Source organism: Magnolia sinica, chromosome 15 (assembly GCF_029962835.1).
Source record: "Magnolia sinica isolate HGM2019 chromosome 15, MsV1, whole genome shotgun sequence".
In the NCBI taxonomy this organism is placed as follows: Eukaryota; Viridiplantae; Streptophyta; class Magnoliopsida; order Magnoliales; family Magnoliaceae; genus Magnolia; species Magnolia sinica.
In genome coordinates, this window is record NC_080587.1 from 8,467,375 (window position 1) to 8,492,175 (window position 24,801).

The following is a 24,801-nucleotide window of genomic DNA, read 5'->3' on the forward strand; positions in this document are numbered from 1 at the left end:
AAATCACCTAGCTCAACTGGAGATCAAGTAGGAGTTGTTTTGGAAACAAAAAGCGAGAAATAGCTGGCTCAAGGAGGGTGACCGGAACTCTAAGTTCTTCCATGTGTCCACAACAGAGCAACATCGCAGAGCTAAAATTAACAAAATCGTGCTAGATACAGGCGATGAATTAACGAACCAGGAAGAGATCAAGCGGGAGGTAGTGCACCATTTTCAAGATAGATTTTCTGGGCGCCCCATCAGTGAGGAATCTACGCTGCTAGATTCAGTCCCTCATTTGTTGACGCAGGAGATGAACGACCAGCTGACTGTGCCCCCATCCTTATTAGAGGTTAAGCAAGCAGCTCTATTCATCCCGAGAGAGGGAGCCCCGGGCCCTGACGGTTTCTCAGGCGCTTTTTTCTTATCTTGCCGGGACATTATTAGCCAGGATATTCATAAGGCGATGCTGTATTTCTTCCAGGGGGGAAAGGTACCTCAAGCAGTCAACTCTACCCTCATTTGCCTCATCCCCAAGGGGCCTACCCCAAGAAGGTGGTCCGACTATAGGCCAATCAGTTTATGTAACTGCCTATACAAAATTCTGTCCAAGATAATAGCGCTCAGGCTAAATTGTTTGCTGCCTTCCCTGATTTTAGCTGAGCAAGGTGCATTCATCAAGGGTCGTTCGATCTCCGAAAACATCGCACTCTCTCAAGAGCTGTTCAGAGATTTAAGTAGAAAGAACAGAGGAGGTAACATTGTTTTGAAATTAGATATGGAAAAGGCGTATGACAGGGTGGATTGGCTTTTCCTTAAACAGGTTCTTGGGCGCTTTGGTTTCTACCAAAAATGGATGAGCTTAGTATAAAACTGTTGGGCTAGCTGTTGGTTTTCAGTATTAATTAACGGTGAGGTTGCGGGTTTTTTCAAGTCCTCGCGAGGGTTGCGGCAGGGGGACCCACTCACCCCTAGCCTCTTCATTCTCTACATTTATATGCTTAGTCGTAGCCTTAATCATCTCATGTCTTCTGGGAAGTGTTCTCCTTTCGCTCAACGGAGGGGCTGCTCACCAATTTCCCACCTCCTATATGCAGATGACACCCTGCTTTTCTTAAACGGTGGTTTAGCCTCCCTTCGTAAGATTAAAGCTCTGTTGGATGAATATCAGAAAGCATCTGGCCAATGCATCAACCGTGGGAAAAGCTCCTTCCTTTGTTCGGATAAGATCCTGGCATCCAGAATTAGAGCCATTTCAAACCTCCTCGGAATTGCCAGATCAAATGGGCCTTTTATCTACCTAGGGGTTCCCCTGGCTATAACTAGACTGAAGGCAAGTGCTTTTCAATCCTTGGTGGACAAAGTGGAGGGTCGGATCAGTGGTTGGAAAACTAGATTTCCATCATAAGCTGGGAGAGCAGTCCTCGTTAAACATGTGTTGGGGCATATTCCCATTCATTCCATGGCATCCACCACCCTCCCAAAAGTGGTCCTGGCTGAGCTGGAGAGAAGGTTTGCAGCATTTTTCTGGGGATGGGCAGATGGGAAGAGAAAGTTTCATTCGCGAAATTGGAAGACCATTGCTCAGCCGTTAGATGAAGGAGGGCTTGGCATCCGTAAACTCTCTGAAACTATGACTGCGTTACATTTAAAGTTGGCTTGGACCTTTCAATTCCACACGGATTCCAGCCTTTGGGCTTCCTACATGGCAGCAAAATATGCCCGTCAGCAGCTCTCTGATATTCCTAGAGGCTACGTATGCCTTGGTTCGCCGCTTTGGAGGAGGATTTCTAGGTTACTGCCATTTATTGAAGCTAAGGTGCAGTGGAAGATTGGTACAGGGAATAGTAATTTGTGGACATCGAATTGGACGGGTCTAGGTCCGCTTCAGAACCTGGTGACAGAAGACATCCCTGGTGACTCTCTGCCTCTAACAGTCAACCAGTTCTTGGGTCCTAACGGCCCCCTCCCTCCCTCTCGAGCTCTCTCCCTACTCCCCCAACAAGCTATTGATCATATTTTTCAAGGCAGTTTCTACCTATCTGAAGGTCCTGACTCTCCCTTCTGGCCGCTCTCCACTTCAGGCATTTTCACTGTAAAATCAGCCTGGGCGGCAAGCAGACCAAGGGTTCCTAGGAAGGTCTGAGCAAAGTGGGTTTGGAATGAATATTTGCCACCAAAAATTTCTCTGTTCCTTTGGAAGTTGATCCACAAAGCTGTTCCTGTGGAGACAGCGGTGCAATCTAGAGGATTTTCGCTCGCGTCTAGATGTATTTATTGCAACAGTAGCTCAGAGAATAACCCTTCGGTAGAATCCCTCTCTCATCTCTTCCTTAATGGGCATTTAGCCTCGGCAGTTTGGAGCTTCTTCGGATCGACTTTTGGAATCTCAGTCCTACAAACCCATTCGATGGTTGCGAGACTGTTTCAGTGGAGAAGGTCATATGCGGGCCACATTTCATCGTCGAGCTCTCGGCACCTGGCACCTGCATTCATCTAGTGGGAATTGTGGAAAGCCAGGAATGGAGCTGTCTTTGATGAGAAACCTCCTTCAGTTACCGTTGTGATTGCCCGGGTGTTGTGGTGGCTCTCCACAACTCGATCGATTTGGCTTCCTCCTAGTTCCTTGCCTGGTAGGACTTTTGGTGGATGTGCAATAAATCACTCGGTGGTGACTTGGCGGAAACCTCCTATGGGCTGGTTTAAAGTCAATGTTGATAGGTCCTCTCGAGGTAATCCGGGGTTGGCGAGGGGCGGAGGCGTTTGCAGAAATGAGAAGGGTGAAGTCATCTTCGGTTTCTCATTTGGTTATGGGGTGATGTCTAACATTGGAGCAGAATTGAGAGCAGCTCACGATGGTTTATCTCTTTGTTTTAGCAAAGGTATCTTCAATGTGGTGATTGAATCAGACTCAGACTTAGTGGTTCGGGCTTTCAAAGGAAATGCAGGCTTAGGCTGGAAATGGAAAGGTTGGCTTATTAGGATGGAGAAGCTCTGCTGTCTTGGGCAAGTGGAGTTTTCTCAGATTTTCAGGGAAGGTAATGCCCCGGCAGATGTGCTTGCTCAGCTGGGGAGCTCGTCCCAATCCCACATTTGCTATTTGAGCAAAGATGCCTTTCCCAGAGAGGTCAGAGGGCTTCTTTTCTCAGACAAAGTCGGCTTAGGTGCTATTAGGAGCAAGTAACCTTTCCTAGATTGTATTGTCCCTACTTTTGTTTGTTACGATAGGTCTTCCGTTGGTCCTTTTTTCCTCGGGAGACCTGAATGTACTTTTTGTCTAGATCAATATACTCGTTTTTCGCCCCAAAAAAATAAAAAATAAAAAATAAAAAATAAATTACGTGGCTGATAGCCTAGCTCGAATGGGAAGCGATAACTAGCAGGACAAAGTCTTCACAGTTCCTTCTGATCTTCTATTCCTTGCAAAAGGGAACCTTGTTCTCGACAGGACGGGCCTGGGAGCAGTAAGGATTACTTACACAGACCTGGCTAGAAGTAATTTGAGGGCAAGATAGGTTTCCCTTTCCCCTATTTTTTGCAAAAGGGAAGCCAAATTGTAATTTGTCCTGTACAGTTCCCTTGAGATTATGTATACACGTATATATTTCCTTTTAAAAAAGTAGCTTCTCTTAAGTAACTTACAATCCAAATGCACCTAAAGGTCATCCCCTAACGATGAATGGACTACATCAAAGGTGGGACCCACACAATGAATGATCTATATCAATGGCCCCACATGATGGATGGTCGATGTGAGGGGGACCAAACAGATTTGAGGAATAATTACTTATGATGTTTGAAGCCAAACGCGCTTTTCTAATTTTTGGCTGATAAGTATGTCTTACTCATTCCCTGAATAGGTAGAAACTAAAATAAGTTGGTTATTGCATTAGTTGCTTATCTAAAGTAACTTACCATCCAAATGCCTCCTAAATATGGAACATTGTGTCATATATGGGTGCTTGGAGCTAAATCATAGCATGCGTGGTGCATGTGGGATACTTGAATATGGATAATAAATATGCATGTGGCAAACGTGGCATATGTAAGCGTTGAAGTTGAAATATAGCACATGTGGTACATGTAAGGTGCTTGAAGTTGTATGGTGGCACATGTGGCACAAAACACGTATTCATGCTTTTGACACATGTGGGCCCTTCAAGAACTTGTGCATATTGGCACATGAGGCACATTTGGAGGGATTGAAAATGGACGATGGTAGGTGTGGCACATTGGTGCATATGGGTGCCTTGCACATGTGTGGCACCAAAGAAGATGAACGATGGTACAAGTACACGTGGCACATTAGTAAATGCGGGATATGCTTTGTACACGTGGGCAGCAAGAGAAGATGGAATTCTAGTACATGTGGCACATTAGCATGTATAGGATGCTTTTGCACATGTGGGGTACAAGAAAAGATGGAATGGTAGAACATGTGGCATAGTGGCATGTGTGGGGCACAACCAAAGATGGACAATGGCTCATTGGGCATATTTGCATATGTGAACCCATTGAAGATAGATGGTGGCACATTTGAGTTTAACTCCATTTTCTTTCCATAATGTAAAAATGACCTCCCATCACACCAGTGGATGTGTAAGAATAAATTAAAAATAGTTTTCAATAAAGATAGAAAATGGGAAAAGATGTTTACATAAATTGCACACACACACACACACACACACACACACACACACAAAAAAAAAAAAAAAAAACCTAAAATTTAGTTTCACGGGATTATTTTCTTTCCTTTCATTAATCCAAACAAGCCCTTGTGATCTTAGGAATAAAAAACATGTAGAAGGAGAGATTTTGTCAAGATCATCATGTCAAGTCAATACTCTAGAAAATCGCTAGCAGTTTCCTTAAAAAATTGCACATACCGGGCAATTGCCCACCAGACCAACAATCCTAATCAACGAACATGTGCCACACGTAAGCTGGAGACAGACAATTATGTCAACTCACATATTGGGCTCTGATTGGCTTATTATATGGTGAAGAATCTAAGATAGATGGAACATGTACATGTAATAATAGAAGAGCATATGTGGAACATATATAGGCAATGATAGAAGAGGATAATCTTGTATCTGATCTTTGAGATCCTTCTCTTTCCTTTACTTTGAACATCTCTAATTTTTTTTTCTTGTCATTTCCCTGTTAGGAACAAGGAATGGCAGGAGCAGTTGTATCCGGCTTTCTTCAACTAGTTATTGAAAAACTAGCATCGCCAATCCTTGAAAAGTGTGGACTGTTATGGGGTTTTCACAAGGAGATGGAAAATCTAAGAAGCAGGTTATCAACGATACAAGCAGTGCTTGAAGATGCGGAGGAGCAGCCAGTAAAGACCAAGGCGTTAGAGAATTGGCTGGGAAAGCTTAAAGATGTGGTTTATGATGCAGATGACATATTGGATGAGTTCACAATTGAAGCGGAAGCAGAACCAAAAGTGGAAGCTAAACGCAGAAAAGTGCAGATCGGGGATTTCATTACGAAGGTATGCAACCCACTGGTGTCCCGTTCAAATATGGCGGATAAGATAAAGGAGATAGGGCAGAGATTAGATGCGATTGCTAAAGAGAGGTCTCAATTCCATTTGAAAGAGGTAGAACGGGTGTCGGATATTAGAGGCCGAGAACCAACTGACTCGTTTGTAATCGAATCAGATGTTTATGGAAGGGAAGAAGACAAAAGAAGGGTAATGGAATTACTGATTAGCAATGATAACGGAGAGGATGTTACAGTCATCCCCATAGTCGGTATGGGGGGCCTTGGGAAGACCACACTCGCTCAATTAGCTTACAATGATGAAAGGTTAGCAAAGCATTTTGATCTAAGAATGTGGGTTTGTGTATCGAACAATTTCAGTGTGAGTAGAGTAACAAAAGATATCATCGAGTCAGCAACTGGTGGTTGTAATCTCCAAAACATGGATCAACTGCAGCTTCGCCTCCGAGAACTGCTGAGGGGGAAGAAGTTTTTACTTGTGTTGGATGATGTCTGGGAAGAAAATCCCGAGAACTGGGATCGGTTGAAACAATTTCTCAGAGAAGGTGTGAGGGGCAGTAAAATCATAGTAACCACCCGTAATGACAAAGTTGCTTCATTCATGGGCACTCTCCCTCCGCACCATTTGACAAGATTATCAGATGATGATTGTTGGTCTCTGTTCAAGCAGCAGGCATTTGGGCATGGAAGACAAGAACATCCAAACTTTGTAATGCTTGGAAAGGAAATTGTGAAGAAGTGCGGGGGCGTCCCTTTGGCAGCGAAGGCGCTCGGAAGCTTGATGCGCTTCAAAACAGAGGAAAGAGAGTGGTTGTTTGTCAAAGAAAGTGACATTTGGAATCTGCCTAAAGAAGAGAATTGCATTTTACCTGCTTTGAGGTTGAGTTATTATCATCTTCCACCACATTTGAAGCAATGCTTTGCATACTGCTCAATATTTCCAAAAGATCATATATTTGTGAAGAAGAAGCTAATCCAACTATGGGTGGCAGAAGGTTTTATTAAATCATCAGACAGAAAAAAACAAATGGAAGACGTCGGTGTAGAGTATTTCAATAATCTATTATGGCGGTCCTTCTTTCAGGATGTTCAGAAAAATAAAGATGGGAATATAGTAAGGTGCAAGATGCATGACCTCGTGCATGATCTTGCATGCTCTCTTGCTGAAAATGAATGCTCAATTGTGCAGGTCAAGAATGCAGTGAGTATCCCTAACATATCTCGTCGTTTGTTGTTGGAGTGCGGGGATAACATATGTGCCCTAACAGACCCAGAGCCCTCAAGGAGAGCAAACCATTTGCGAACGCTGCTTCTGCTTGGAAGTCAGTATTTCAGCATTTCTCATAATGTTTTGGTGCATTTTATGTTCTTACGTGTGCTTGATTTAAACCGTGTGAATGTCACCATGGACTTTTTGGTTTCAATCAGTAGGTTGAAGCACTTAAGATACCTCGTGCTGTCTATTACTCATATACGGGCCCTTCCTGAATCCATTTGCACCCTTCACCATTTGCAAACCTTGAGACTCTTGAACAGTGATCATCTTGCAGAGTTACCCAGGGACATGAGCAAAATGACTAGCCTAAGACATCTTGAAATCAGTCAATATGATAAATTGACCCATATGCCAGCTAATATGGGACAATTAAAGCTCCTTCAGACCTTGCCAATATTCATAGTGGGTAAGGATAGTGAATGTGGTATAAGAGAGCTACAAGGTCTAAACCTTGGAGGAGAATTGACTATACGAAACCTCGAGAATGTGATGTGTGCAGCAGATGCCCAGGAAGCAAACTTGAAGGATAAGCTGAACCTTTGTGACTTATGTTTTTCATAGGGTCAGGATATAGATCTTCAGTTGGAAGGAAATGTCGAGCAAACCTTTGAAGGTCTCCGACCACATCAAAATCTCAAAAGGTTGATTGTGGAAGAGTACATGGGTGTCAGATTTCCGCATTGGATGTGTTCTTCATCACTTCCAAATCTGATTGAAGTTTCAGTGATTAATTGCAGAAGATGCGAACAACTCCCCCTGGTCAGCCACTCACCATTCATTAAAGTTCTTGTGATACAAGGAATGTATGCTTTGAAATCAATTGACAACCATTTCTCTGATGGTGATGATGTCACAGAGGGATTTCAGTCACTGAAAGAACTCAGCTTGAAAGATTTGCCTAATTTAGAGTGGTCAGGATTCAATGGAAGAGAAGTACTCCCTCACCTTGTCAAATTAACTGTTTGGGCATGTCCAAAGTTGACAATGCTTCCATGCCCTCCATCTCTAAAAGAATTGGTATTGACGGATAGTAATGAGATGTTGGTAGGTTCAGTGGAAAACCTATCCTCACTTTCCTCCCTTGTGATTCTATGTTTCAAGGAGCTAAGGTCGCTGCCAGATGGGTTGTTTGAAAACCATACCCATCTCTTGAGCCTAGCAATTGGCGTATGCCCAAAGCTAGAGTCTGTATCTAGGGAGCTTGGAAGCCTTTCTGCTCTTGAGTCTCTGTCTATTTGGGGCTGCAGTATGTTGGTATCTTTGCCAGAGGAGTTACAAAACCTCACCTCTCTCCGGTCGCTGCAGATTAAAGATCGCAATGGTCTAACGTCCTTGAGACTACAAGGCTTGAGCTCTCTTCAAGATCTATTCATCCAGGGGTGTCAAAGCTTAACGAGTTTGATAGGGGGACTGCAACACCTCACTGCCTTACAAGACTTGTTCATTAATAATTGTCCGGAGCTGGCATATTTACCAGAGGATATGCAACACCTTACTTCCCTTCGACGACTCACCATATGGAGCTGTCAGAAGTTGACATGTTTGCCGGAAGGGCTACGACATGTCACAACACTGGAAGATCTATCAATCGGTGGAATGACTCCGCCCGAGTGGATAGGAAACCTGTCCTCGCTTCGACGTTTGGAGATTGAGGGTTGTGATAAATTGACATGTTTGCCTTCAGGGTTGCAACTCCTAACAAACCTCCAACGCCTACAAATCTGGAAATGGCAAAGTCTAACAGCTCTGCCGGAGTGGATAGGAAACCTGTCATCGCTTCGATTTTTGGAAATTAACGAATGTCCTCAATTGGAGTGTTTGCCATCAGGGTTGCAACTCCTAACAAATCTCCAACGTCTACTAATCAATAGCTGTCCCCAGCTACAGAAGCGATGCGAGATGGAGAAAGGTGAGGATTGGCACTACATATCACACATCCCAGATATCCGTGTTCGCAACTATGTCCCCATTTAATTAGGATTGTAAGTACCACTTCTCACTTAAACTTATCTTTGCTTTATCATTTGGGGATTTTTACTGGAAAGCTCTTTACTAATAATATGATTGGGAATTTTATAAAATACTACATCATTAAGGCTATATTTACATCTTACTACCTTTCTAAAATTATCTTCGCATTAAACTACCTCACTAACCAATCTATTTGTCAAAGGGGTACCTTATGTCATGTTTTTCATTAAATGACAAAAATGCCCATCCTTAATGATTTATCTCAATTACTTAAATGTAAATACCATACTTATGAGGTGTTTATTGTTGAAAGCTGTTGGTAGCAAGGGGCTATTGGTCAGTGCTCTATGGATTTATTTGCCATATCATTTTATGGCATGATTCAAAAATTAAGTCATGTCCAAATCTCAGGTGGACCAAATAGTGGTCTTAAGCACCCACAATTAAAAACTTCTTAGAGGCCACGAAAGCTTTGGATCAAGCTTATGTTTATTATTGGGAAATGCTTTTTAAGAGGAGAAATTACAATATTGCTCACCTTTGCTTTTCTTTACAACAAAGTGGATAATCAAAAGTTGCGGGGTCCATGTGGTATGTGTCTCACATCCAACCCTCCAACATCTGCACACTAATATTATTATTATACTAAGTAAAAATATGAAAAATCCAACCATAAGGTGGGCTAATCCATAAAAAAAAATAATGTACAACATTCAAAATTCTCAATTTAAGTGTAGTCCATTAGCTAATATGATTCACCTGATATTTTGGTCATGTTATCACCATAGTGTGGTGCGTATGTTGGATGGTTTGGATGTTATACATATACTACGTGGGCCCTACAAGTATCGAGTTTCACTACTTACTAAAGAAAAAATGAGGGTATTTTTGTAATTTCATCCCTCAAAAAGCATCACCTCATAATTTTTAATTGTAGAGGTTTTATTTGGTAAAATTTAGATTCCTCAAGAATTTTTTGATAAAGCTCCCAAAAGAAAAAGAAAGAAAGAAAAAGAATAGAGGGCACTTCAGTCATTTCATCCGACTAAAGGGCAATCTTATGTGCTTTCCTTTAGTTAAGGCACTGTCTAATAAAAAAGCTTAACTTACTCTTGGTAGATGTATTATCATTTTAATCAATTGTACTTCTTAGGAGTGCGATGGAGCCACACATGGGCATCAAACACCGGAGAATTCAGGAGCTCATGATAATCTAAGGCTAATGCTACCTTGAATGCTTGCATGGTTGAAGGTTACACTGCAAATGATCAGTTCAAATCTAAGGTAATTAACTTTAAGATTATTAATTTTAAATATATGTTGGAGTGAAATTAAGTCACTAAGGCCTAGCTCTGATAAAAATAAATTTTTTAATGTGAAAAATCATGCTATTTATAGTATTTTTGTTACATTATTTAATCTAACAATATTTTAGGCTTGTTTGAATTGATGGAGTCCAAAGAGTAGAATTGAAAGGAAAATTCCACATATGAGGAAAATAATGGATGAGGAAATCCATGGAAAAGAATACTAAAAAGGTTGTCTATGTTACCTTCCATGATTTTAAGGGCCCGTTTGGATACCACCAAATAAGTTACTTTTTCTACTTACAACAGTAGTTAATTAACTTATTTCAGATAAGTTTGGTTTATCATTAGTTATAAGTAACTTTTTTTAATTTAAAATCACATCACTTGAGTTAACTTTTTTACCTTTTCTACTTTTCATAGTTACTAAAGAGACACATCAGGAGAGACGAAAGAGAGGAGAAGATGATGAATATGTTGTTAACCAAACATGCTTATCTGCTTAATAAGTAGAAACTAAGATAAGCTACTTGATGCATAAGTAGCTTATCTTAAGTAACTTACGATCCGAACGCCCCCTAATGGAAATGTGGAATGATCACTGATCAAAAAGTGATATTTGCCTCTCAAAAGTGTGGAAATGTGGATAATCAAGGTCTTTGGAAGAAAATGAAAACACTCTTTTCTAGGAAAACTGTAGAAAAGAAAATAGCTTCTCACATGTAACTTTATTGTCACAACAGACAGAAAACATCACATTAGCAGAAAACTCTTTCTTTTCCACAGTTATTTTTTGGATTCCACCAATCCAAACAGGCAGGCCAATCATCCTTTTATGGACATTGCCATGATCAGATTGTTGGAATGACAAGAATTACATGCTCAACAATCATACAATGAAGGATGTTATTATCAAATAATGCACTTACCATGATTGTACATACCCTATAATGAAGTAAATTCCATGGAACTATGGGTGCATTATGCAAATTCTGTCTTAGCATTGTCAACTACCTGAATTTTTTGGTAGATGCATCGTATGGTTCCTGGATTGCCTTTTGTGGTTAACTGATGTGTTTGGCAAACAGATCATTTAAACACCATCATTTCATTGTGGAATGGGAATGGAACTCGTGCAAATGAAGAAGTAGCCTAGCAGCAAACATGCCAATGTGGTACACTTGTGTGAGACTGAGCAAGAAAGCTGGTTGTTGAACCAAAAATCAGGCTGGTCTGCTTATTAGGTAGGTGACAAGCATATGTGGAATGTGAATTAATAGTTATTTTCTTTGCGAACTTTCCAATTTTTTGTTACAAAAGTGGTGCAACCGGTGTGTGGATGACACTGAGTTTTGGAAGTAGATATTCGCAATGGAACGTCATCTTTACGTAATTTTAGGTTTGCTAACAGGGCTCTCTCTCCTTCTGATCCACCATGTGATGATTCAAATTGTTCATCAAGAAGTTCCAACTGAAGATGGTCCATATATAGAAAGTCTTACTTATCTAAAGGCAACTTGAAACAATGGTCTACATGTTATGCAAACTTGAAGATGTCAGATCAGTTAGATTTATCTCATGGGGGCGGACATATATTATGGGACCTTCTAGATATATGGTTTGGATCATCACATCATGGGGTGAATGGGCAAGCCGATTGGGCAAGCCTCGATAGCAAATCTCATTTAATGCTAAACTGTCACTGGATTGATAATCAAAATTTCTACTCTTTTTTCTTTGTTTTTAACCTGATCTTTTTGCTGATGTGTTTCTTAGACATGTTTGAATGCTTGTTGCGTTCTCTGATACACACTCACACACACAAAAACTTCGGTTTTGATCATCGCATCCTATTGAATAGTGTAGGGAAGATGATTGAGAATTGATCACCTACCAGCAATAACAGGACTAGTTCTTGTACTATAACATCTTTACCGCCAAAATGCCATTTGTGTAGGAAATTAGTACTATGAAAAGCTATAGGCCTCCCTTCTCAAAAATCAGGCTGATCAGATCACTAGGTGTGCATTCCAATGCTGTGGCCCATCTGATGAGTAGACCACCCTGATTTCTATGCCAGGTAATCTTCATGGTGATGCCTACCATTTTCATAGTACTGGTGTCAATTATACACAGCTGGAATGTACTATGTCGACAAGATACAGCACCATAAGTTGTGGTAACTTGCTTGTGGGTAATCAGTTCTCAGGATGATTTCTTAAATTGTTATATGATGGTTCCTCAATACTGACAGAATTTATTTATTTTGGTAACCCTGGGCCTTTCAGGATTAGAGATATGTTTAAGGATGAAAGTGGTTATTGAAGGAGGGAATTCTTGGCTGTTACAAATGATGTGGAGATTTTCTTGGCCTTTGGAAAGTGCATTCTTGCTTCAAAGCCGAGCTCTATTTTGAATGAGTTAAGGTTGTGATCTTGCTTCTTGGAAATTTCATGTGTATATTCCCAGTAGTTAGTTTAATTATATTGTTGACTCTCTTGCAAAGGGGTCCATAGATATCTTTTATTAGTGACTCTTATCCATTGCCTTTATTTATTTTGTTATCTTCTCTTTGTATTGGGGATTCCTATCCAATGTCTTGATGGATTTTGTTTCTTTCCTGCTTTTCTATTGTTTAATAGGATTTCATTCATATTTAAATTTTGAAATAGATAGACAAAAGTGATTTTTTTTGATTCATTGGAATTTTTTTAAATGATTATTTTATTGGTTTTTGTGATTAAAAAAAATTCTAGCATTGAATCATGTGATATATACATAACCATTTTCACGGCTTAAACTGAATGTTAAACACACCATGGCATTTAAAACAAGTAAATTATTGAATTGATTTTGCTATCATGAGGTTCAATAACCTTGATTTTGCTATCATGAGGTTCAATAACTCTCTCGTGTTTATAACTGTGCTTGTGGACTTGCCACTGCACTTGCAAATATGGCACGTGTACCAGATCAAGCTCTCCATGAGATGGCCCACACGTCTTAAATCATCCAATGTGGGCCATTGTATACAAAACAAGGGATGGAATGACAGACAGAGGTTTAAAATCATTTATACCTACTTTGACGCTTTTGGTTTTTGTGATTGAAAAAAAAAAACTATTATGTAGTGTTGAATCATGTTATATAGTTAGCCATTTTTCATGCCCTTAGCTAAACTGAGTGAAAGCCTGGATTTTTGGACCAAAGGGGAAGGGGAAGGAGAAGGAGCCCTAGACCTGCATGAGACAAAGGAGGATTTATTCAATCACATAGTTTGGGCTCCTAGAATATAGTGCCTTTGTGGCAATCAATTTGGGGGTTCAGCATCTTATTTAGAGGTTTGCTATATGCTTGTGTGCCAGGGAGCCCAATTACATGTCATCTGTTGTATTTATTTCAGAATACATATTAAGCAGCTATTCAAGTCTGAGATATTAACTGTTATGCTCGTTACGATTAATCAAATGGGTTTTATGTGCTATACTTATGTTCCAGGAATTGATCTGCCATTGTATTTTACTGTTTGGTCGTGTATTGCTCCACTTACTTTCTTGTTCATGATCGAAATTTTACAATGCCAAACAGCTGGGACAGGAATACTAAGTTCGATGGGCCATTGCCAAATAACAGGTTTCAAGAACTCAGGGGATTCCACAGAAGGGATTTTCATTTGGATGGCAGAATGGATGTCTTGTTCAAAATATAGTTTAAAATCCCAAAAACTTGACTCGACCGGATGCTCAATCAGTTCAGGTTGACATGAGGACTCAGACCCAACTTGACTCAATATTTAATAATTATAAAATAAAAAATCAAGATTAATTGGTTGTAAAAAATATTTACATATAGTATATAAGTAACATAAAATAGGAAAACAAACGGTAAGATACTGAATAGGATGAGGGTTAAGGGAGGGCAAGTGACTGATTCTCACCAGCCCTTCTACACACACACATATATTAATAAACCCTTTAACAAAGTGACTCTGTTTGAGTCACTGTGAGTCGTGTTGAGTCGGCTGATTCGGCGGATTGACTCGATGGGTTTCTCCGAGTTGGAACCAAGCCACTTCTAGAACTGAGTTCCTGTTGACCCAGTTCGATATCTTGCCAAGTCAATAGGCCCAGTTTTTAATCAAGTTAGTGAGTTTTAGAACTATGCTTCCAAATGTAGATGCTATTTGTCACTTGGGTATGTTTTGTGAGAAAAATGGTCATACTCTAGTATGTGTGTGATGGTTCTTATGCATGTATGACTCAAAATCAAACCATCCAAACTGTATGCCCTACTTCAGATGTGTGATAAACCATAAGCTATATGGAACTGATGTCTGATTTCCTAAGTGGCTGGTCAGTGGATATCTAATGCACAATTAAAATGAAAAAAAAAAAACTAGTCAATTTGGCATGTGGGCCTTGATCAACATCAAATACATGCATGGTTTTTGTTGTTTGTTAACAGAGGTTTCATGCTTGGCTGACATCTTTATACTTTCTTCTTCACAACTTGTTACATTTTTTAGCCATTGTGTTGCATGCATTATGAATTATCATTTAACATATCTACTATAATACTTTGAATTTATGAGAGGAGGGCTAGTCGTTAGCATTATCTGACTTTCGTTATGATGGTACATGTCTCATGAATATTTCCAACATGATAACAAGATCTTACCCTTTGTTAAGCCCTCTGCCCCATTCATCTAATTCTCTCATCCCAACTGATATATTCTTATTTCTTTTGCAAGATAGCTTGAATTTTGTTAAAGAAAGAACCAAGCTATAAACTGGGCATGCAGCTTAAGGGAGGGGAAAGGAGTGGATGATCAGGAGGGACCCCTGAACTAGTGTTGATCTACATGACAGTCCATAAATGTGAGTGAGCTGCATCATTCTTCCATGAAGCTTTCCTCTCCTCCCACTCATAACAGTAAAGGCAAAATGAACAATGCGAAAGGTTTCAGTCTGCTCCTAAAATTCCTTTTTCTTTCACAAGTAAGATATTTTCATCGATATGTCGACACTATTTTGTTGTATTTTTTGATGGAGCCATAACTTTTCTCTTAAATAAGGTTAAATGTCTTATTATTTCATTTATTTTTTTTTCTTGTTTATGCAGTTAACTTCTTGGTCAGTTATCATTTGCAAAATATCAAAAGTTGATAATACAAGGAATTCTAAGTGGACTTGCTCATGTGTGGTGGATGTAGGTTGTTTGTAGCTCACCTGCCAACTTACGGTATATGTTATAGACCCGGGCATTCATCTGGTGGGGAACACTATCATCAAGACCTAACACAAACATTATTCTGGTTGACTCATCGGATAAGATGTGCATGTACATTGAATATGGACCATTGGTCATTTTTTCCAATGGTCCATTTTTTTCTCATACAAGTGTGGCCCACCTATTGAGTAGACTAGTATGATTTTTGGGCTTGAGCATTAGCATAGTGTGCCTTCACCTGTCATGCTCTGCTTCTTGTGCACCTAAAGCAGTGTTTGTGTAATTGTATTCATTGCATGGGCTGTTTATGAAACATAATACAGATACATGTTTGCTAGGTGTTTCTATATCAAGCTGAGCAAGCCTTTCATCAGAAAATGAGAAAGGAAACATGCATGGAACTCAGCAGAGAACATTTTTCCTGTAAACTAAAAAAGTAACAAGAAGTTGATCACTCCTTTGTTATATTTATGCCAAAGAAAAAATAAAATGGACAAGGTTCCCCTGTTTTGAGTGCAAGAAGCACACTCGCACCCTTGGTACAATCATGCTTCTCCTTGTCTTTTCTAATTCATGTCTAAGATGTCTATGACAAAAATTGGCATTCTTTTCATGTATTTTTCTTTATTATGAGGTTACTTAGTTTCCCAAAATGTGTTTTGGTTGAATTTGACTGATGAATTATGGGGCATTGTATATGCAGCCGATGATAGGCAAAAACTATGACATGATGTTTGTGATCTACATCAGGCATCCACCTCTCTGTTCTAATATTAAAGGAATGGGCCAAAAGAGGGAAGCAATGATTGACTGTGGACAGCCAGCATCCCCATGATGGAGAATGACCATATAAAGATCTTTCTACATTGAAGAAAACTCTCTTGAGTTGTCTTGGGTAACGATTGCATTCTCTCTTCATCTTTTTCTCCTATTCTCATATTCCATGCTTGGTTGCAATTGGAGCATTAATGCCAGGAACTTCCTTTTGAGTTGCATTTTTTAATGACATATGTAAGTTCTCTCATTTGTATCTAATATTTAACTGACTCACCAAGTTGTTCCAGTGTTGATATATCATCATGCAGGAACTGGACACATAGAATTCCTAAGATAAGAAGCAACAATAGCTGGTGAATGCCAACACTGAGGATAGAAGCATCTATGAACAAGTAAGAAAGCTTATTTCTACATAAAAAGTTGAATCTAATTAATGCTTCTTACATTGGTATGACAATGTTGCGAGTGTCGAGCTGCACCCAAAACCATTTGTTTATTGGGCCTCACCATGAAAGGATCCTTCAAGTTCTTGACTAGTTACGGGGAAACTTTTCTTCTTCTTGTTTCATATAGAAGTTTTAGTATCTACCAATCATCTATCTACCCATACTTCCTTAGTTTTCATGGTTTCCTTTCATTTTGATTATTTTCAAAATCTATTTGTTTTTATATTCTAGAAACCTGCATTATTTGACACCCATGTCTGACAAATGTTGATGTTCTATTTTCTTCTTACTTTTGGCAGCATTTATATACATTTTGTATAGGTCATAGTTTAGCTACTAGAATACATGTTACAGTTTCTTATGTATATGGTGTATGGAACCAAGAGAGAATATTTGTTTTAAAAACATACTCTTATTGACACCGATTATTAAATGCCACAGCCAAGAAGTTTCTTTACTTTTTGGTAAAATGTTTATTGAATGAAATATCATGATCTCCTCCACACACACACGCACACTATATGCATGCCGGCATCACAATAACGGTGGATGTCTATCAGCTTGTGTTTTTATTAGGATATCTATTCTTGGTTCAAAATTGACCTTATATTAGGTATTTCTAATAAAACAACTCTCATATGTCATAATACATCTCTACAGACGTGTGGGAGTGATGGGTTTTCCAGGACCTTGTTTCTACCTATTTCCTTGTCCAAAAAAAAACACTGTTCTCCATGTCCAAAATAGGTATACATATCTGTTTTAAATGTTTAAATCTCGGATTGTTTAAAATGTGTAATATTTGTTTTAATGGAATGCTTTACTCCTTTTACTCTTTTAGGCTTGTCTTCTTTCAGTGATTTGAGTAGTCCTTAAAAGATATTCAGGGATTAAGTACCCAAGAAAGTGCAAAACGGTGACATGTTTATCTTATTTGCAACAAGCAACATAATCTCTTATCATTTATTTGTCCAATGAAATGCATTCATGAATATTGAAATCTTTTCACTTGCAACAGGAATGACGAAATTCTGAAAATAAGATCAAGATTGTGCTTTGTTGACCATCAGGAGTATACGTGTGTTGGTGTGTTTTATATAGTCCCTATGCTTCTTATATTCTCTCATGATTCCTTGCCTAATGTCGTGGTTGTGTGGATCTCTTAATTGGCAATTCTGCAGAAATCATTCAGAAGGCAGGATCACAAGATTAATGTAAGACATGAAACACATGTTGGTGATCCAAGCCCTTGAACACACTGGTGTCATGATAAATGTGTCTTCACCTACTATCTGTTTTGTCCATTCATCAAGTGAACCACACTTCTATTGAGAAAATGGATGCAATTTTGTCCATTCATTAGGTGAGCCACACTTCTATTGAGAAAATGGATGCTTAAAAGATCGATAAGATGATAACCAATGGTACATGAGTGGACCACTAATTCACCATATTAGTGGACTGATCAAACTATATTTGTCCTCTGTAGAAATGCATCCACAAGGACTAACTTCTTCAAATGTAAAATTTCTATCCGCTTGCTAATATTTTCAATCCTATGTTTACTTTATTTATGTAATATCTACACAACAGCCAAAGAACTGGGGTGTGTTGATAGGAATGTATCTACCGATGTATTGTAAACATAACATTCTCTAGAAGCTCAATTAACGGTTATAGCATTATTGATATGTGCAGGATTTGCGAAATCGGTTACAGCTTTTGCAAGAAATGGTCACAGATGAGAAGTATAGATTGAGGTGGATTTTTGTATATAGCTATAGTTTCTTGGACTTTCAAGTTGTTGCATTGTTTGTGTTTATATTTCATGCATACAAGCAAAAACTTGCAGCCTACATGTTTGTGTGAGCACGGAGTGTTTTTCACTGACCATCCTTTATCAACTTTGCATGAGAACAGAATAATGGAACTTCGCAGAGTATTAGATTTTTATTTTTTATTTTTGTTTATTTATTTTGGCAGCTGTTGAACCATCTCAGGAAATGTCAATAGTGCAGCCCAATTCAGAGTAATGGAAGAATCTCCGATGAAATCTCTTTATTCGCATTGAGAACACTAGGTAATTCTGCTTTCTTTGTTTTCAAGATCTGTATGCTATAGCTCGCACTGGGACAAAGGCTAAAAAGATTATGATGATAATATATTTGTGAACCTTTGCATCTCCTTGTATTAGATTCTCCGTATTCAAAATGGAGAACACTATTTATACAAAGCTATGCATCATTCCTTCCCATCAAGGCTATAGGACCTATTGGTTTTCATTTTATAGTACCTCAATGTTGGGATTTTCGCCTGCGGAATCACATAGATCTAGATCTAGGATAGAAATCCAATGACACTAAGCACACACAAGAGAACACAAAGATTTAACGTGGAAAACCCTTGCGGGAAAAATCCACGTCAAAAAGCGACAGATCTCCACTATGAAAATAGAAATTACAAAGAGAGAGGACTTACCCGATTCGAACAACCTCGAATCTCACCCTTGCTACACCCTTTGATAACCCTAGAACCTTTTAGAATACCTTTAGGAACCCTTAGAATTATTTCCCATACCTTAGAAAAGCCCTAAGGACACCTATTTATAGTTTAGGCAACTTCTCTTTCGCACCCTTGCGAAAACCGACTCAAATTTCTGCAGTCCGCATCAAATCCGGAAACGAATCTGCGTAACCACGACCGGTCGAGCACCTCGGAACCTAAAAAACAGATGCTCGTTAGACTTTGAGTTGAGCAGTGCTCGACTAGTCGAGCAGCTCCCTCGACCGGTCGAGCATGGGCCACGACCGGTCGAGCAACCCAAAAAATTGGATTGAAGGCTTCTGACAACAATCTCCACCAAGTCTTCAATCTTCAGCCGTGTAGCTCCTTGACCTCTTCTCTTATCTTTGCATCACATCATAGCTTCTCGTGCACACTCCATCCTTCTTTTCCGTCATCGCCAAGCCCAGAGAAGTTGCACAGAACTTGAACTTCTCTACAGGAATGATCTAGGTGAACATGTCTGCCGGATCTGAATCCCCGTGCTCAACTACCTTTGCTCCTGTCTTCTCAAAAGGAAAGACGTAGTCTTCTTACCATCTCACCGCTACCCAATATTGCTTGCCGGGGTACTTGCTTACAACACTGATAGCCTGTGAAACAACCGGTCTAATTCAGACCATAACATACATTAAACTGCCAACCGCATTCGAATAAGGCTCATGAGATATCCTGCTTTTCCTCATCTGTTTTGGGACATGTCCTGAGGAAAACTTAAGGAGAGACGGATAGGGAACACTCTCCGGCTTTACCTGACCCATCACATCCTTGATCAATACCTACACATAAGGTATTCCTCCTGTGATTTCCAAAGCCTACTCTTCCTTCAGTCTCAATGTCGAGAACCATCTTTGCAGCTCCCCGATCCTTCATCTTAAATGTCTCACTTAAGGGAGTCTTCAGTATATTGATTTCAAACATGTCATGACTGGTGATCTACATGTCATCAATTCCTGACTCATCATGAAGGAATCAAACCACTACCTAGGCGACATGTCGAACCACGACCTCTTGCAAAGTCTTTTCTCAGCCCCTTTAACTTCGAACCGCTCTGGTTGTTTCTTGTAGATCTGCTCTTCACTTTCCCTTATAGAAGTGCAGACTCCACATCCATCCTTCCAGCTTAAGATCGCATTAGCCAACCTGCGCCAATCACGGATCTAATAGACACCTGTTATACCATCGACGCGAATATCTCTAAGAAGTCGATCCCTTCTCTCTTAGCATAACCCTTTGCCACTAACCTCGCTCTATATCTATGTTGTATCCTCCTGAAGATCCACCTGCATCCAACCACTTTCTAGCCCACTGGAAGCTCCACCAGCTCCCATATGTCGATCTGGTACAACGAATCTATCACATCGCCCATAGTTACCTTTTACTTCTCAGCACCAGGCTCACCTAGAGCCATCTGAATAGAAGATGAATCCCCTGTGATATTGGAGTCGTCCATGTACCTTGCCGATTTTCTGCGATCATGCCGTGTGATTCTTCTCACAGGTGGCTACTCCACCTGCTCTATATCCCCGTCCGCATGTCTCAGCCTTCCTGCCATGCCCGTTCATGTGGCCATGCCTAACATGCCACACACGTGCAGAGGTGGAATCCGTTACATCCACTGCAGCTCCACCTTTTGAAGTGCTTCCGATCAACCTGTACAAGTTATCGAGTCGTTGTGCTTTCATGATTACCCGTGCCCCCTTAAATACCTTAAGAGCATCATCAATACCTGTATACTTGCATCCTTTTACCTTAAGTACACCAAGAGAAATCAGATTCTGCTTCAAATCAGGAACATGCCTAACATCAATCAGGGTACGCTCCACCCCATCAACCATCTTGATGCACACAGAACCAACAGCCACAATATTACAGGCAAAGCCATTGCCCATAAATACCTGTCCACCATCGCACTCCTTGTAGCTGGTGAACCAACTCTGATGAGGAGTCATGTGAAAAGATGCCCCTGTGTCTAGCATCCACTCGTCCTTACGATCATCGTATGGCCGCCTGATAGTAAACACAGACAAAACATCACTATCACATCTATTCGATCCATCTGACGTGGCAGCATTGGCCTCCCTGTATGAAGCCTCAGAATCTTCTCTCTTCGATTTAGGATTTTCACAATCCTTCTTCACATGTCCTTCCTTCCCACAATTCCAGCACTTTACCTTTCCTTTGCCCTTGCCCTTGGATTTGGACCTAGAACCTGTACCTTGTTCAGAATTCCTACCCCTTGTAAGCAGTGCATCAGAAGATATCCCCATGTCGACATTAAGCTTTCTCATAGCCTTCCCTTGAAGGGCCGAGATAACGGTGTCGACACTCAGGGTTTTATTCGCTGAGCACATTGTGTCCTTGAATGACTCATAAGACGCCGAAAGAGAATTCAGCAACATATATACTTGTTCTTCATCTTTCATCACTTCCTCCATATCCAGCAATTTGCAAACCAATTTATTGTTGGGAAGCGCGGAAGGTGAGCCCTCAAGATCTGACAGTCTACACGAAGTTTGGAACCCTCACAAAGCAGAAGAACGGTGCTTCAACGGCCCGCCTATCTACTACTGGAGCAGATGGAACTATTCACACCTCTGATCCTACGGTATATAGTGGCCCCGGATTGCGATCTATGGATCAGATCGTCTCAAGGACAAGCTAAAATGGACAGACTATAGTGCTCACTGTATCTCTCTGTATACTCTCGGTTTATCGTATATCATGAATGCGAGAGAGAGCGCATCCCTTTTTATAGGAAAGGAGGGAGAGATCGGATGAGATAGGATGAAACCATATTATCCGGTCAAATCCCTATCTCTTATCATATTTCAAATTCAAAGTTGAATTTGAAATCTCAACCGAATGGAAAAGGCCGGAGAAAGCCTAAACATGTGGGACCCACCCACTAGTGATTGCTCACCAGTGGGCCTCACTGGCCTACGTCCAACATCTCCCACTCAATCACACTGTGGGATAGGCACAAAAAATTTATCCATTTAACTCGCCTAATAACAATCAAAGATCAAACATCGCGATCAAAAGAATCAGAGGCGTGGGACCAGCTGGATCACCATAATCTTCTCACAGGTGCTTAAGTACTAAGTGACCACCTGACTAGTATTCAATAACCCAAGCTTTGCAATGCCTGTCCTAGTCCACATGACCACACCGGATGGAGTTAACTCCCGACCTGGAGTACTCGGCCAACATACGCACTTATCCAACTTATCGAGTTGTTCTGAAAACTTGATTTTTCACAAACTTCGACTAAAACCAATTCAAAGCAATATTTATACATACATACATACATACATATATATATATATGCTTTTTAAGAAAAATACTGTTTGCAAAAGTCTAATAAAAACAACTCGATACTGCCAGCGGATAAGTCTTCAAGTGCGTATTTATAGTTCTAGAAACTTGGTGTAGCTGTCACGAGATCTTCCCCACGTAGATGTGTAATTTGGAATTAATCAAGCTGCTTTCCTAGCATAACTGAGTCTGGCCAATCAAGGACCTTTCGTCATAGTACACTAAAGTAGCAACACTCAATCTTATCCTCATATACACAAGAGGAGGGTAGCTAAGGACACAAAGAGTCACCTACGGGATTGACTACTCGCACGTTGCAATGATTAGATCGAATCAAAGCAATCTGTAGGTAATAGGTCCCAGCACATGGCTACAATCCACGTCGTAAAGTAGACAATACTAGGTGAATGTCAGGTCTACAATACGTAGGTCATTCTACATAAAGTACGACTCATCTCATAACCTCATAACCTGGCTTTAATTTCAGGCCATAACATTGATCGCATGTAACGGAATAGTGCGATTATGTTATTTGACTTTATCAGTCTCATCTTCAATCTTTATAAGATTGTAGGCGGATACGACTCACTCATATCCTCATCCTTTATTATTCACAATAAAGGGAAGTTCATACCTCAATGTATAAACATAGCCTCAAATGTACCTCTCTTGTACATTCAAGGTTGGTCAACCCGTGCGAGTGGGTGACCGGCCTGCCGACAAAAAAAAATAGAAATCCTACATGATTTCAAGGTAAATGCTGTGATCTTCATATCTAGTTATATTAATGTTCAATACTGAATAAAAAGGAATATAATATTCATTAATGAAAGATCAAAGGTACTACAAAACAAGTACATCAGTCAAGCTTTCCTCAATCCCATCTGCCTGAAGTGAGCCTGAAATAGATCTCTAGCTATAAGTTTCGTCATGGGATCAGCCATCATCTCCTTAGTAGGAATGTAGCTGAGGGCGACCTTCTTATCTCTCACTTGATCACGGACGTAATGATACTTGATCTCAATGTGCTTAGATTTCTTGTGGTGTTTAGGGTCCTTTGCCAAGTCAATGACAGAAGTATTGTCTATCTTCAGCGATATAGGCTGACTAACACTCAATACAACACCAAGACTCAATAGAAATCTGCGAACCCATACACACTCCTGAACTGCAGTACAACATGCAATGTACTCGGCCTCCATAGTTGAAAGAGTTGTGGATGTCTGTTTCTTACTTGACCATGAGATAGCTACTCCTCCGAGTAAGAATACATATCCTGAAGTAAACTTTCCCTCGTCGGCGTCATTACCCTAAGCAGCATCAGAATATCCTTTGAGCTCGAGGCTTGTTCCTTCATAACACAACATTAGGTCTTTTGTTCCTCTAAGATAGCAGAATATACGTTTGACGGCTTGCCAATGAGACTGTCCCGGGTTACTCTGATAACGACTGACTATACCAACTGCATAGCTAATATCCGGTCTGGTGCAAAGCATAGCATACATTAAGCTCCCTACTGCGCTTGCATAAGGTACTGAGGACATAGCCAATTTCTCGGCTTCAGTCTGGGGACACGATTTCCTGTCTAGCTTGGTAGCTTTATCCATAGGGGTTTCAACAGCTTTTGAATTTTTCATCCTGAACCGCTCTAAGATCTTTTGTATATAGGTTGCTTGAGACAAGCCTAAAAATTTCTTAGGGCAATCCCTGATGATTTTTATCCCAAGAATAAAGTAGGTTTCACCGAGGTCTTTCATCTCAAAGTTCGAGAATAGCCAATCTTTAGTCAATATCAACAATTGCATGTCATTACCAACTAATAAGATATCGTCTACATATAGAGATAGTATCAGAAAAGATCTTCCAGACCGTTTCATGTATACACAATGATCTTCTTCACTCATGGTGATTCCAAAAGTGGTGATGGCTAAGTGGAACCTCATGTACCACTGTCTTGAAGATTGCTTTAGCCCATAGATAGATTTTAACAACTTGCAGACTTTCTTTGGATGCTTTTTGTCCACATAACCCATGGGCTGTTGCATGTATATCTCTTCATCTAAGTCACCATTTAAGAATGCGGTCTTTACATCCATCTGATATAACTCTAAGTTTAAACTTGCGACAATGGACAAGATCATGCGGATTGAGGAGAACTTTGCAACAGGTGAAAAGGTCTCCTCGTAATCAATGCCTTCTTGTTGTGTAAAACCTTTAGCAACTAATCGTGCTTTATACTTGTCCACTGTACCATCTTTCTTTCTTTTGATCTTAAGTACCCATTTATTATCTATCGCTTTGCGATTGGAAGGCAGATCAACAAGTTCCCAGACTTTATTCTTCTCCATGGAAGCGATCTCTTCGTCCATAGCATTTACCCAATCGGCCGAGTTAGAAGATAATAATGCATCCTGATATGAAT

At 40.1% G+C, this 24,801-nt stretch overlaps 2 protein-coding genes and 1 long non-coding RNA gene across 5 annotated transcripts; all 3 read left to right on the forward strand.

Annotated features, from left to right (window-relative positions):
* The first annotated feature begins 5,042 nt into the window (after positions 1 to 5,042).
* LOC131226801 (putative disease resistance protein RGA3) lies at positions 5,043 to 7,330 on the forward strand. The gene has a single exon (XM_058222527.1). The coding sequence runs from the start codon at positions 5,159 to 5,161 to the stop codon at positions 7,328 to 7,330; it is 2,172 nt and encodes a 723-aa protein (XP_058078510.1). The 5' UTR covers positions 5,043 to 5,158.
* Positions 7,331 to 7,429: 99 nt separating this feature from the next.
* Positions 7,430 to 8,743, forward strand: LOC131226802 (putative disease resistance protein RGA4). Its single transcript, XM_058222528.1, has one exon. The coding sequence runs from the start codon at positions 7,430 to 7,432 to the stop codon at positions 8,741 to 8,743; it is 1,314 nt and encodes a 437-aa protein (XP_058078511.1).
* A 2,306-nt stretch (positions 8,744 to 11,049) lies between these two features.
* Positions 11,050 to 18,696, forward strand: LOC131227435 (uncharacterized). 3 transcript variants are annotated; one of them, XR_009162269.1, is made up of 11 exons: positions 11,050 to 11,291; positions 12,336 to 12,473; positions 14,798 to 15,006; positions 15,169 to 16,171; positions 16,341 to 16,445; positions 17,341 to 17,415; positions 17,518 to 17,585; positions 17,681 to 17,731; positions 17,989 to 18,020; positions 18,198 to 18,259; positions 18,483 to 18,695. It is a non-coding gene; the product is annotated as an uncharacterized LOC131227435 (long non-coding RNA). The 3 variants fall into 3 exon arrangements; XR_009162268.1 differs by lacking the exon at positions 17,989 to 18,020; XR_009162270.1 differs by lacking the exons at positions 17,681 to 17,731; positions 17,989 to 18,020 and having other exon boundaries at positions 18,483 to 18,696.
* The last annotated feature ends 6,105 nt before the right edge of the window (positions 18,697 to 24,801 follow it).